The sequence below is a fragment of the Ammodytes marinus genome, assembly GCF_949987685.1.
Source record: "Ammodytes marinus genome assembly, chromosome: 3".
NCBI lineage: Eukaryota > Metazoa > Chordata > Actinopteri > Uranoscopiformes > Ammodytidae > Ammodytes > Ammodytes marinus.
Genome location: NC_137232.1, coordinates 32,634,936 through 32,650,386, shown reverse-complemented (window position 1 = coordinate 32,650,386; position 15,451 = coordinate 32,634,936). Strand labels below are relative to the sequence as shown.

The window sequence follows — 15,451 nt, the reverse complement described above, 5'->3', positions numbered from 1 at the left end:
CCGAAGGGCTAAAGGGCATTTTCGGTGTATTTTTGATGAGCAATAACTGAATGCAAACGTTTGTGCCTAGTTGTCACTGGGGATGGCTTTAAGCATTTCAAAACTATTTTAGGTCAATGGCTGCTTGCACTGGACCCAGACTATATACAGGTCCTTCTCATATAATTAGCATATTGTGATAAAGTTGATTATTTTCCATAATGTAATGATAATAATTGAACTTTCATATATTTTAGATTCATTGCACACCAACTGAAATATTTCAGGTCTTTTGTTGTTTTAATACTGATGATTTTGGCATACAGCTCATGAAAACCCCAAATTTCTATCTCAAAAAATTAGCATATCATGAAAAGGTACTCTAAACGAGCTCTTAACCTAATCATCTGAATCAACTAATTAACTCTAAACACCTGCAAAAGATTCCTGAGGCTTTTAAAAACTCCCAGCCTGGTTCATTACTCAAAACCGCAATCATGGGTAAGACTGCCGACCTGACTGCTGTCCAGAAGGCCATCATTGACACCCTCAAGCAAGAGGGTAAGACACAGAAAGAAATTTCTGAGCGAATAGGCTGTTCCCAGAGTGCTCTATCAAGGCACCTCAGTGGGAAGTCTGTGGGAAGGAAAAAGTGTGGCAGAAAACGCTGCACAACCAGAAGAGGTGACCGGACCCTGAGGAGGATTGTGGAGAAGGGCCGATTCCAGACCTTGGGGGACCTGCGGAGGCAGTGGACTGAGTCTGGAGTAGAAACATCCAGAGCCACCGTGCACAGGTGTGTGCAGGAAATGGGCTACAGGTGCAGCATCCCCCAGGTCAAGCCACTTTTGAACCAGAAACAGCGGCAGAAGCGCCTGACCTGGGCTACAGAGAAGCAGCACTGGACTGTTGCTCAGTGGTCCAAAGTACTTTTTTCGGATGAAAGCAAATTTTGCATGTCATTCGGAAATCAAGGTGCCAGAGTCTGGAGGAACACTGGGGAGAAGGAAATGCCAAAATGCCTGAAGTCCAGTGTCAAGTACCCACAGTCAGTGATGGTCTGTCAGCTGCCAGTGTTGGTCCACTGTGTTTTATCAGAGGCAGGGTCAATGCAGCTAGCTATCAGGAGATTTTGGAGCACTTCATGCTTCCATCTGCTGAAAAGCTTTATGGAGATGAAGATTTCATTTTTCAACAAGACCTGGCACCTGCTCACAGTGCCAAAACCACTGGTAAATGGTTTACTGACCATGGTATTACTGTGCTCAATTGGCCTGCCAACTCTCCTGACCTGAACCCCATAGAGAATCTGTGGGATATTGTGAAGAGGAAGTTGAGAGACACCAGACCCAACACTGTGGATGAGCTTAAGGCCGCTATCGAAGCATCCTGGGCCTCCATAACACCTCAGCAGTGCCACAGGCTGATTGCCTCCATGCCACACCGCATTGAAGCAGTAATTTCTGCGAAAGGATTCCCGACCAAGTATTGAGTGCATAACTGAACATAATTATTTGAAGGTTGACTTTTTTGTATTAAAAACACTTTTCTTTTATTGGTCGGATGAAATATGCTAATTTTTTGAGATAGGGATTTTTGTTTTTTCTTTACTTTTTTGCCAAAATCATCAATATTAAAACAATAAAAGGCTTGAACTACTTCAGTTGTGTGTAATGAATCTAAAATATATGAAAGTCTAATGTTTATCAGTACATTACAGAAAATATTGAACTTTATCACAATATGCTAATTATATGAGAAGGACCTGTATGTGTGTGTGTGTGTGTGTGTGTGTGTGTGTGTGTGTGTGTGTGTGTGTGTGTGTGTGTACGCGCGCGCCCTGGGGCCTGTTTCTTTAAAAGTCTTACACTAACACCAAACTGCTTTTACTACAGTTATTCACACAGCAGGGGGGATGGAGGCAGCATAGATGCAGCGGCTTTGAGCTCTCCTTAACATCGCACTGAATTTAAATATTGTTTAATTACATTATTTTACATCCCTTGACCATAGTGTCATAGTATGGAGCAACAAACATTCAAATAATAACAGCACAAAACAATGGTGTACTGTACGGGAACGGGATGGACAAAACAAAAACTATAAACACTCCTTAAACAATGGTACATTTGTTGTATCTCATGAAGGACTTACATTTATTCATGGCAAGTTTAAGACTTTTCCTGCTTGAGATGACGGTCCCACTGAGTGTAAATTGGGAATTAAAATTTATATTTGAAGGGCACTCTGGTGGTGTAGTAGATAGAGCGTGTACCATATTGGCTCAGGCCTTCGTTGCAGTGGTCGTGGGTTCAAATCCGACCCATTACTGCAGGTCATCCCCTCTCTCTCTCTCTCTCTCTCTCTGTCTCCCCATTTAAACTCTGTACTATCTAATAAAGCTTGAAAATGCCAAAAGTTTTTATCTTAAAAATAAAAAGAGCATTTTTGGAGCATTATATTATTATGCGTTGTGCCAGCCTCGGCCATTAGAGGAATTCTCCCAGTGTTAATGCTAATGAGGCCTGAGAGAAGGAGTGAAAACAACGAGAGCAGCCGATATAGTAGGAGTTAATGTTTGTGTCTAATGAGAAGGGATGCCATTCGTTCAGGCAGAATCTCTGCAAACTATTTCAGTCTCTAAGCAACAAAGCTGTTCTGTTCTGTGTCGGATGAGAACAAGACGTTGTGTTGATTTTACTAACAGCGCCGTTTGTTAAGGATCAGACTGACATGACGAGAGACAGCATGTACGGGCACATGCCAAGGAGCTGTATGTTACATCACTGACTTTTCAAAGTTGTTTTATTGTCAGTTCTGATATATGCCAGACATACATCAGAATCTAAATGGCGTTTATCTCTGACCCATGGTGCAATAGGAACGATAAAAAATAAAGAATAAAATAACATAAACAATATTAACATTAGATCAATTCTACAACCTTAAAGAGAGTACATTTGATTTTCCTTGCACTCAAAAAAAGGGAGAAATTCCTATTTACATACATACATATATTGTGTGATTCCACACCCTGCCTGTGCCTGTATTCCTCAGAGAGCTGTTGTTGCATGCTTCAAAATAGACATCTTTGCATATGCCAATCAAATCATTTCAGGCTTCAAACTGCAACCCAAAATGTATAAACAGAAAGCTAACAAAAACAGACATCCTGCCCAAAAAACATAAGCTGCCTCCCCTGCCATGGTGTACGGACGAGCGGCCGAGTGTTGACAACGTTTCATGTGCCGTTTAGTTGTTAATTACGAGCCAGAGGAGACTTCATATGTATGACAGCTAAAATATCTCCCACTTCAGTGAAAAGAACTACAGGCCTTTCAATAAAATAAAACAAACAGAATACAGTGCAGTCAGCAACGAGGGTGTTGAAAAAGCTGCAAAAAAAACACCAAACGCAGCGATTAGATCCGAGTAAAATCTGTTTAAAAGACATATTTAGCTCCTTACAGTAATAATAATATATTTTTTATGACATTTTTTATTAATTTATAACATACAAAACAAACAACAATGAAGGCATGAGACAGACCTACAATAATTTGTAATCCCGTTAAAGGGTTTTTTACTAGGAGTTTTATTCTCAGCCGAGCTAAGGGTGTAAGGGCAGGGTGTCATACTGTATGGAATGGGAAGCCCACTGAGGCAAATGGTCTATTTGTGATATTGGGCTGTATACAAATAAAACTGATTTGATTTGAACAGGAAGAGAAAGAAAGGGGAGTAGAACAAATATACAGTATAGAGTGGAAGGGACCGCCAGAGGGAAGATGAAAACCAGAAGTAGAGAAAGTGGAACGAGGTGAGAGAGAGGCAAAGATGAAGAAAGAGAGAAATGCCAATATCAATTTGAAGTTCGCCACGGGGGGTTGAGAAGCAACTAATGATGATTATTCACCAGCGCAACGAGGATCTATCGCCACATGCTGCTAAAGAGTGATCTCACACACACACACACACGTGCGCAAGCACAAACACACACACTCAGCTCTGATGTCTTTTAAAGGACTACATCAAACAGTGATACCATCCAATGGGAAGTGGAAGATCTGAGGACTTTGGGGTAAGCGTACACACGCATATGAGCGCGCGCGCGCACGCACACACACACACACACACACACACACACACACACACACACACACACACACACACACACACACACACACACACACACACACACACACACACACACACACACACACACACACACACACACACACACACACACACACACACACACACACACACACACACACACACACACACACACACACACACACACACACACACACACACACACACACAATGAGACTGATATTTCCCAGCGGTGCATGTCAGATCCTGCTGTTATGTAAGTTAACTTTAAGACTTTGAAGACCTGATTCTTGATGCTCTTCCGGCTGAGATTTTTTGCATTAAGACACACAGGACACGTGTGTGTGTGTCTGTCTGTCTCTCTGTCTGTCTGTCTGTCTGTCTGTCTATCTGTCTGTCTGTCTGTGTGTGTGTGAGTGAGAGCGTATAATAAGAAATACTGACAGTTGTAGGCGAGCAGGTGCAAATTAATTCAGGTGTCTAAAGCGGCGGCACAAATGGCCACTGTTATATTTGTGTTGGTGAGAAAAGGAGAGATGAATAAAGAGAGAGAAGAGAGAGGGAGGATGACAAGAGTAAAGTGGAAAACCATTCAGGGAAATATTGATTGCCTCTTTGCTGCCGTGTAGGAAAAGGAAGAAATTGAGTAAACAACTGACTTATTGAACTGCTTTTTCGTATCAGTTCATCTGTGTAAAATAAAAAAATTAGAATCAACACCTAAAACGACAGACAGACAGACAGACAGACAGACAGACACACACACACACACACACACACACACACACACACACACACACACACACACACACACACACACACACACACACACACACACACACACACACACACACACACACACACACACACACACACACACACACACACACACACACACACACACACACACACACACACACACACACACACACACACACACACACACACACACACACACACACACACACACACACACACACACACACACACACCACCATCCCATTAAGCATTCTGCAGGGACAGGATACAATAGGCATAGTCAATGAGCAATTTACTCCTGAACTATATCTATTGAATTACCATTAGACCAATAGTGTCAAGTGTTTTTTAAAAACCACTTCCCTTGAACCCAGCCATTATATGAAACACACTATTATGTCATGTGTGCTTCCAACATCGTCTCTGAACTAGATTTTGATTTACAGCAGCAGGAAACTAATGAACTTTGTTGTTTTGTCTGACTTTCTTTCTCAAAATTAGTTTCCGAAATTCACAAGAAGTAAAAACACAGAGGAATAGCAAACTTTCCGAATAAACAATGAACGTGGCGTGCCTTCCGTCTCTGTGCTGTTGTTCCTGCATGTATTAATGGACCATAAAGGGGCTCACAGAATACACAGAGGTAGATAAATCAGTGGGCAGTCCCATGAAAACAAAAGCTCCAGCACAATAACAACAGAGGAATATCGGGAGTTTTGATCTTAAAATACATTCTGTGTGTGTGTGTGTGTGTGTGTGTGTGTGTGTGTGTGTGTGTGTATGTGCGTGAGGTGTGGGTGGCCTAGCTAGCTGTCTTGACTTTCCACTGTCAGAAAAAAAAAATCTATATTGTGAATCTATCCTGATTCATTCATTATTGATTGACAGGTGCCTTGTCAGAAGCCAGCAGTGGTTTGTGGGTTGGGTGAGCCATAGTACACCTCTCTGGGGGGCGCACAGTTTGAAAGCAAGTCAGAAAGGAAAATATAGTATAGAAAAAATAAAACTAGTCTTAATCATTGCACCAATTTAAAAACCCAGTCAGCCTCTGAGAATTGAAAGGAAGTTGAGACAAAGGATGTTTGCTTTGAGTATGGAAGGATTGCTGCAAAAATAACTGTATCACCGGGTACATATTATTCATAATTATTATGTTTGAAAGGATGCTTATACAGTATCCCCTGTCTGTGTCCCCTGATATCAACAGTAGCTAAATAGCTGCACTTAATAAACATGTACAGTAGGTGCTAGTAAACAACTATGCCACCGGAGCGCCCAAAGTTCCACGATTTTTTACCTACAGCATGTAGGGGAGAACGGGGTAATTTGTCACATGGGTTGGATGTCACATTCGTTATATCTCGCCACCAGAGCGCGCTAGCTCTGAAATGTTGATATAAAAAAGGTCCAGAATTGGGATCAGAGGTCACATACATAGACTTCCTTGGAGGAAGACAGCTGCATTTCAGGTGAGAGGATGTTTTGTGTTTTTCATGTCAAATTCAAAATATTTTGCTTCTCAGTATTTTTCTTCTAGGCTTTTACACAATGGGTTTATAACAAAACACTTGTTACCCTCAGAAAGTGTGAAGGGTAAACTATAGTTTAGATTGTGGTTAGCAAGCTAATTAGTTGTCAGATGGTTGTTGGCCTTGATGCTAGCAAGAAATTCAAGTTGGGGTTGGTCGTCAAATTTTTTGGGGGGTTGGTTGTCACATGTTATCTCAAGGCTGCAGCCAGAAAAGGAACCCAATAACGAAAGAAATTGTCAAGCTGTATCCTCACTGACACCCCAGACAAGGAAAGAATAGAGCAGGAAAAGGCAGCTAGCAAGCAAAAGAAAAAAGGGCAACAAAATCAAAACAACCCAGTGCATCCCAAACTAGACCAGCTGCCAAGGCTAATGAACGTTATGTAGGCCTATTTGTCAACTTGACAATGCAATTAAACATTCAAATTTGGTTCTGCCTCCTTGCCTTCTTTTTAAGATTTTTCCCATTAAGATAACATTGTGACAAACAACCCCATAGTGTGTGACAACCGACCCCTTGATGGGGTTGGTTGTCACAATGTGTCAGAGTGTCTTTGATGGTAAATTGCTTCTTCATTACAATAAGTTGGAAAAAAAGAGAGACACACATTTCTAGCCAACACCTTAAGCTTCAATTTAATGTAGGAATGGCAATTGACAGATGTTTTGGTGATGAGCAATTCTCACTAGAGTAAAAAGTGTGCCTACTTACCCCGTTCTCCCCTATGTGTTTGAACTATTTCAGTTTTCAGTTAATACAATGGCTTAAAGTCAAAGGCTTTAGGTTTAATTGATGTCAGCTGCAGATACGGTGTGTTACGCCATATATATTTTTTTTTTGATTTTTTTTGCGCATTTACAAGCTTTATTAGATAGTACAGAGTTGAAATGGGGAGACAGAGAGAGAGAGAGGGGGGATGACATGCAGTAAAGGTCCACGGGTTGGATTTGAACCCGCGACCACTGCAACGAAGGTCGGAGCCAATATGGTACGCACTTCACCCACTACGCCACCGGAGCGTCCCGTAACGTCATATATTATTAACCTAAATCTGAGTCCTTACCTTAGTGTGTGCGATGAGCAGACAGTTGGAGTGCTCGTGTTCACAGGCGATTTCGTACTGAGGCAACATGTCGGCCAGCTGCTGCACGAAGGCCACCACCTCCTGATGCCAGGGCACGTTAGCCATGGTCAGAGTGCTAGCAGACGATTCACCACAGTACGTCACGCCCTGTGGACATGGAAAACACATTGTTAAACAACACGATTTACAAAAAAATGACTGAAAAAGGTCCTACCATTGTTTGAAGTAGCGTTTTTGTTTTGTCCATGCCATACACCATTGTTTTGTTCGGTTATTATTTAAATGTTTTGTGCTCCATGCCATCTTAATATGGTCAAGAGCCGTAAATAAATGAAATTAAATGAAAAACAATGTATTAACCCATTGAAAAAAAAAGCTTTGCAAGTAGAAATACAAATGGGTCAATGCAAAATTCTTTAAAATATTCAGAATATATTTGAATATTAAAATCCCCCAACCCACAGGATCACTTGACACAATCTGATCACTGGCTGGGAATAGAAAAAAAAAATGAAAAACGATGTTGTTTTGTGAGAGCATCAATCAAAGCTGTCTGAAATCTAGTGTCCCGTTTGTTGCTGCACTACACTCTGTATGTTTCAGATGACAGACAATTGGCTCCTGACAAAGTAGCTTGTGATTTCATTTTCCTACCCACAAAAAAGGAAAACAAGCAGACATGCAGAAACACACACACACACACACACACACACACACACACACACACACACACACACACACACACACACACACACACACACACACACACACACACACACACACACACACACACACACACACACACACACACACACACACACACACACACACACACACACACACACACACACACACACACCTGCAACCACTCATGACAGTTATACTTTAGGTCCAATTTAAAAAACATCATGACAAAAAGTAATTTCCAACTCCAGTGACTCCAGTCATTTCACAGATTTTAAAGGCTTAACCCTCTCTGGTGGTCAATGGCGCTGAAAATAAAATGGGTGTTGATACACAGCCTAGGCTCTAAACGGGTATGTAAACAAAGGGAGCCCACCACAAGCGTTCTCCAGAATCACTGACTTCACCTTTAAGCAAAAAAAAAAAAAAAAGTTACTTTAAAAATAAAAGATTTATACACTGACTGGACTGCATAGCTGACATAAAGGCTTTACTATTGCAATACACAGCAACAACTGCTGACAACCACCAGTAAAACTTTTGAGAGCTGACGTATGATTCCGCATTGAGCAGGTGAGAGCAATGGACTAGAGAGTGAGAAAACATCTGGCCTTGGTAATAAAAAAATCAATCAAAACAGTGGGGCTGGACGTTGAGTGTTTTCTGATCAATAGAAGAAAATCTAGGCTGAGATTGCAACAGCCTATCTGTCTCCCTAAGGTGGAAACACACTATTGATAGATGGTGGAGAGAGCAGAGTACTGTATATATGTGAGAGAGGTAGCAATGAAAGAAGTGTCTATATTTTTTTCTTAATATTTTTTTTTTTGGCATTTTCATTTTTTTTTGATAGTACAGAGTTGAGATGGGGGATGACCTGCAGTAAAGGTCCACTGGTCGGATTTGAACCCACGACCACTGCAACGAAGGCCGGAGCCAATATGGTACACGCTCTATCCACTATGCCACCAGAGCGCACCGAAAGAAGTGTCTCTTTGATGCCACACACACGCGCCCACGCGCCCACACACACAGATATTCTTGTTTTTCCTTCAATGTGACACCTGGGTGAGGATCAGAGATTATGGTAGCACAGCTGCTACCTTGGTGTGTGTGTGTGTGTGTGTGTGTGTGTGTGTGTGTGTGTGTGTGTGTGTGTGTGTGTGTGTGTGTGTGTGTGTGTGTGTGTGTCTGATTGTTTGGAAGGAAGGAAAAGTCTGTCAGAATGTAAAAATCTCCCATTCTTCCTTCTTTCTTACTGGTATAATCTTTGAAAGCAGCGGTGACATACAAACCGCTCTATACCGTAAGCGTCAGGATAGCTGTATAAAGCCATTGTAAGAGCCAGCCATTCATAGACGACCCCTACTGTGCGGCTTCATACTTGAATGACTGTATCATATTCCCTGTGATGACGACCAGCTGCTTAAGCTGTAAAATATTCTGTGAAAAAAACAATAAAAGCACTGAACCTACCCTGAGGATAAAACCACCATAAGCCCCATTGAATAACACACATTCAGATTCAACATTAAAGCTCCCATATTGTGCAAATGCACTTTTCCGATGTTTTTGAACATAATTATGGGTCTACGGTGTGCCTACAGACTGCCAAAGTATCAAAAAAAAGAAAGCTCTCTCCTTTTCTCACTCTCCCCTTTTCTGAAACCCTCCACCTCTCCACCCAATATACTCCAGTCAGAATTCTCCCCGTTTCTGACGTCAAAAACTGGAAAGCCAGAAGCTTCCACTGTGCAGTCCACCCCCCTATTTCTTATTGGTCCACAGCCCCGAGATCCTCTCGAAAAATATTCCTTCACCCCCATGTTGTTTGCTTGTTGCTAAGCGACAAGATGCCTGTAGTACGGCAAAACATGATGAATGTTGCATAATCCACTCATTTATCTTAACCACAGCAGCCTCGTTTTTAATAACACAACGGATAGGAAGCTACTTGTGCTTTTTTTCAAACAGTGAAACTGAAATAAATGTTTTTATTGGTATTTTTGCCTGACTGGTGTATAGCTATTAGCTTTGGGACAAGCATTCAGCTTTTGCTCATAAAAACATATTTCTATTCCCCACACCAGTCTGGAAATGCCTCGTTTTTAACAGGACAAAGGATTGGAAGGTATACTGAAGAAGTCTGACTTGAGAGATAATTTTTTCACTGATTTTAGTGGTATTGTTAGCAGCTAGCTTCGCAGTAGCCACCATCTTTTGCAGCATTTTTATTGTGAACATGCCGTTTCCATTAGCGTGTGGCTGTCAGTGCATCTGTATGAACATAGTCTTTCATGTAGACAAGGATAGGTCATGTCAAACTGTTCAAAGTGCGTTACTAGCACTAGACTTGGTTCTTCTAATGGGTAGGCTAAACCTAACTGTGCTAACAGGCTATACGTCATCATTGTTTACAAACAGACAGAGGGCGAGGCGTATCTGGCTTCGCTTCCGGACAGGGGGCGGGGGGAGCTCAAAGATGGTATATTTACGAGGGGAGCTGCAGCTCTTTCTAAAAAATAGGCCATTGTGAGATTAGCTGAACATCAGCATAGTACAATAAATTATCTGTAAGTTTTTTTCAGCAAACAATTGAAGAAAAACGTATTAGGGACCACTAAGACCATATAATATGGTGTATAATATGGGAGCTTTAAAGTAAGGGTACTTGACCTATATAGCGCTTTTTAGCCGAGTTTCTCAGCCCCAAAGCGCTTTACATTTCTTACCACATTCACCCATTCATACACACACTTATACACCTATAGCAGTAGCTGCCATGCAAGGCGCTCTCTGAACCATCGGGAGCCATTTGGGGTTCAGTGTCTTGCCCAGTGACACTTTGACATGTGGCGGGGAGACGGGGGATGGAACCTCCAACCCTGCACTCCAGAGGATCACCTCCCTACCTACCCACTTCGCCACTGCCACTGTATTGCTACTGCACAGAGAAAATCATAACTGGACTGAGACATGCACTTGGTCAGACCAGGTAAGGGGACTCACAGAGCAGGTTTACTATGCATTGGTACAATTTTTTTTTCTTTGTATGGAGTCAATTAAATTAAAACCCCTCTGGCCTTTCCATCTGTCCTTGAGCTCTATTATAAATGTGCAAACTATCTCTCTTGACTCTGACCTCTCAAGGAAGGTCTGAGAAATGAGAAAATGAAATGCCCAAGAGCCATCCATTAAAATTCAACCAATTTGATGAGGCCAATTTCCTAAATCTAAAAAGGCAGAATTTATATATATATAGCAGAGCAGTGCCTGTTAGGTATGGCCCCCCATGCCACTGCCTGGACGTTAGTGCATGACGTCTATTCGTTATTGTTATTTAAGCGGCTGGTGTAACTGGGGTTTTCTACAGAACAACTTCACTCCGCAATGCACTGCACTACCTGGGGAATGTCAGGAACCCACCTAACAAGTGTGGAGTAGTGAAATCAAATCAAATCAGTTTTATTTTTATAGCCCAATATCACAAATAGACATTTGCCTCAGTGGGCTTTACATTCCATACAGTATGACACCCTCTGCCCTCAGACCCTTAGCTCGGCTGAGAAAAAACTCCCAGTAAAAACCCATTTATTGGATTTAAAAAATGTAGAAATCTCAAGGAGAGTTTCTGAAATTGTACTGTATATTTAGGAGTGGAGTTTGGAATGGTGTGTAGGGCAAGGGAGCTTGGCCTAATTGATGAAGGGCCTTGGTGTTATCAGCCTTGCCTGGAGGCCCGCTGAATAAAGATCAACTATCCAAGAAGTATAAATCACCAGGCAAGGGCCGGGCAGACTGAGCGAATGATAGCAGGAGATGGGAAAAGATTGTTGAGATATATACGGTAGGGAATGAACCCAACTGCATCATGGGAGGAAGATTTGAGAGAGAGAGGTCGGAGCCCTGCAACGGTTCACAAATAATCTATGTCTTTCGCCTTTAGTGGATATCATAAATGCTGATCTTCAAGGCCTCCTCGAGTTGACCAAATTTATCGCAGTACATTGGGGCCCTTGTCTCTCTCTCTCTCTGGCTCTAACTGTAATCCTTCACTGGACCAGGTGAGGTAAGTGGTATTGATGAAGTGCTGAGGGGATAAATCCAACCCCGGACCACCATTGAACAGTGAATGGTAAATTGTACAGGCGAAAATACGTTATGCAATTGAAGATGATGGACTAATAATTAATGGGTCAATAATGGAAGATAGAGTGGCTGGCAGCGGTGGACTAACACGCATCACACATACATATACGCAAGCACAAGCACACACACACACACACACACACACACACACACACACACACACACACACACACACACACACACACACACACACACACACACACACACACACACACACACACACACACACACACACACACACACACACACACACACACACACACACACACACACACACACACACACACACACACACACACACACACACACACACACACACACACACACACACACACACACACACACACACACACACACACACACACCATTTTTTTTTTTACAGATACACACACTTCATCAAATGCATACACAACATCCATATGTCTGTCTCTACTGTATTAAAGATGGGTGGTGGTGGCCACTTAGAGGAAAAACGTGAATAAATTGCAAAAGTCTGACTCTTCCATGAAGTTGAGAAGCATTTTCCTGACATTGTTTGGGTCCCCTTGTCCCCTTTATATAGCAGGGTCAATGCAAATAATAGAACTATAGAGTTGTTTAAAAGTATTCACCATTATGGTTTGATAAAAAAAAAACGAATTCTGATAGGGGAAAGGTCTTCTCCACACAGCAGAAGGACTCTACGAATAGTTTGAGCGAGAAAATAATTAGATTCATGCGCTATGGCCTTCGCAATCATCAGATCTCAACCCAATTAAATACCCATGGGAGATGTTTTTAAAAGAACTCTCCACCACCGTCATCAAAACAAAAAACAGAGGGAATATTTATTTTTATTTTTTGGGGGGAAGAAGAGGGACATTGAGCATCTATGCCAAGGACTGAAACTATTTTTGGAGCTTATGCAACACCTCACAAAGACACTTTTTGTTGTTGTGTCCTTTTATTTGTCGCCCATCTGCGTATAGAGGTAAGAAGGAAAGAGAAACCTTACACAATTTATTTAAATATGATTTAAATTCCTGCAGTCGTAGCTCGAAGGTGGATTTTTGTAATGTCTTTAAAATCATACTCATTAATAACTTCCTTATTATTACTATTCATTTTTTTTTACTAAAATGTTCCCTAATCTCCACCTGGAATTTCTCACAAAGCTATATGTACATATTTTTCAAAGAAAACTTGTTCACCCTTTATTTTATTTACATATACGTACATACAGCAAAAAATTAAGAGACCAGTCTGGATTTTTCTTAAATCTTCATCTCTTTTTATACATAATTAAAATGGCAAAACATTTATTGGAATTTGGTAGAAATGTTGTCAGTAGTTTATATCATAAAACCAAAATGTTTATTCTACTCAAACACATTTAAAGAGTAAAACAAGAGACACTGAAAATTTGGAGTGGTCTCTCAATTTTTTTCCGAAGCTGTATATATTTTTGTCTAATGTGAATTTGATGTTGCAAACCCAAGATACATTGAATAAGTTGCGTATTAATTGCAACCTAATAGAGATTCATATTAATGACCGTCATTGCATAGAGCTGCTGCTGATAGTCCGTCCTCTGCCATCAGTCAGTGTTGAGGGCTAATTTGAGACGCTGTTGATATGATAGACCACCTCACTCTATCATACTGTCAACCAGTGTGTATCCTGGGACACACTAATTACCTATAGGCTTGTAATGCGGCAGTTGATGGCACACACACACACACACACACACAAAACACACACACACACACACACACACACATACTGCTGCAGAAGTAGTGTTCATCTATTCACTGAGAAGCGATTTACTGCTCTAGGCAGGAGGAGGAATGGACAGATAAGGGAGAGACATTTAGTGTGTGTGTGTGTGTGTGTGTGTGTATGTGTATGAGTGTGAGCGTGTGTGTGTGTGTGTGTGTGTGTGTGTGTACTCCAGCAGAGACCAAGGAGATAATTTAGAGGCAAAAGACAAGAAAGCGATGAGAAAGAAAGTATGTGTGTGGTGTGGCGTGTGTGTGCGTGTGTGTGTGAGTGTGTGTGTGTGTGTGTGTGTGCGTGTCAGTGTGTGTGTGTGTGTGTCCTCTAGCGCTCAGTGACAGTGACCCTTTACCACGTGCCAGTGGGACAAGTTAAATAATAGATTGTCAGGACGAGAGGAACATTTTACAGTGATTTTCAACCGTCCCGAAGGTCAGACTTGGAGTAAATTAGACTTTAAATACATTGTATAAAGAAGGGGAGATTAGTCATTACCAGCTATAGACCTGGGTGTATTGAAAATTGGCCATGTCGAAGGCGTGCGTGGAATATTAAAATGAAATACACCGCCACAATCAATACCGAGCATTTGTGAGGGAGAAGAGCTGGAACTGATGTTGTTAGTGTAATTAATCGCTCGATTAATTTTCAACCGATCGTTTAGTTGATGAAATGTCAAAAGGTAATGGAGGAAGAAGGTTAAATTCACAGATAACATTGGTTTTGTTTAACAGTCCGAAGCCCAGATACGCCCATTGCACAATGAGGTTAAAGTATCATGGGAATTGGGCGCTCCAGTGGTGTTGTAGTGGATATTGCGCGTACCATATTGGTTCTGACCTTCGTTGCAGTGGTCGCAATAATACAATTTTAAGCCCATAGCCGAAATGTCTTGGGCCCAATTAATTAATTAATTAATTAGTTACTAAAAAGTCTGTCATTGTCAATTTGCCATTCGGCTGTTTAAAATGATGTTAATATACTTCTGAACACATGCATACAAACACGTAAAATACATAGCCTTGGTATACATTTCAATTTGATGCAATTGTATGTACATTTTGCTCTTTTTACAACCTCAATTAACCTTACCAATAAAAACAACATCTTATTTGTGTAACAGAATGAATCTGTGCATGGACAGAGTAGAAACTAAACAGAAAATTAAGAGACCACTCCAAATGTTCAGTGTCTCTCGTTTTACTCTTTATAGGCATATGTTTGAGTAGAATGAACATTTTGGGTTTACAGAATAAACTACTGACAACATTTCTACCAAATTCCAATACATTCATGTGTCATTAAGAGCATTTCCATTAAGTTATGTAGAGACGAAGATTTAAGAAAAAATCCAGACTAGTCTATTCATTATTTTCCGGAGCTGTATGTGTGG

General features: G+C 41.2%; 1 protein-coding gene across 1 annotated transcript in view; it reads right to left on the bottom strand.

The window, feature by feature from the left end:
* The window catches only part of tyw1 (tRNA-yW synthesizing protein 1 homolog), a gene marked incomplete at its 3' end in the record, with an annotated part of 70,746 nt that overhangs the window by 1,162 nt on the left and 54,133 nt on the right, over positions 1–15,451 (bottom strand). Inside the window, exon 15 of the mRNA XM_080053481.1 lies at positions 7,450–7,617. Coding sequence (XP_079909607.1) covers positions 7,450–7,617 — 168 coding nt within the window. The remainder of the gene's footprint in view (positions 1–7,449; positions 7,618–15,451) is intronic.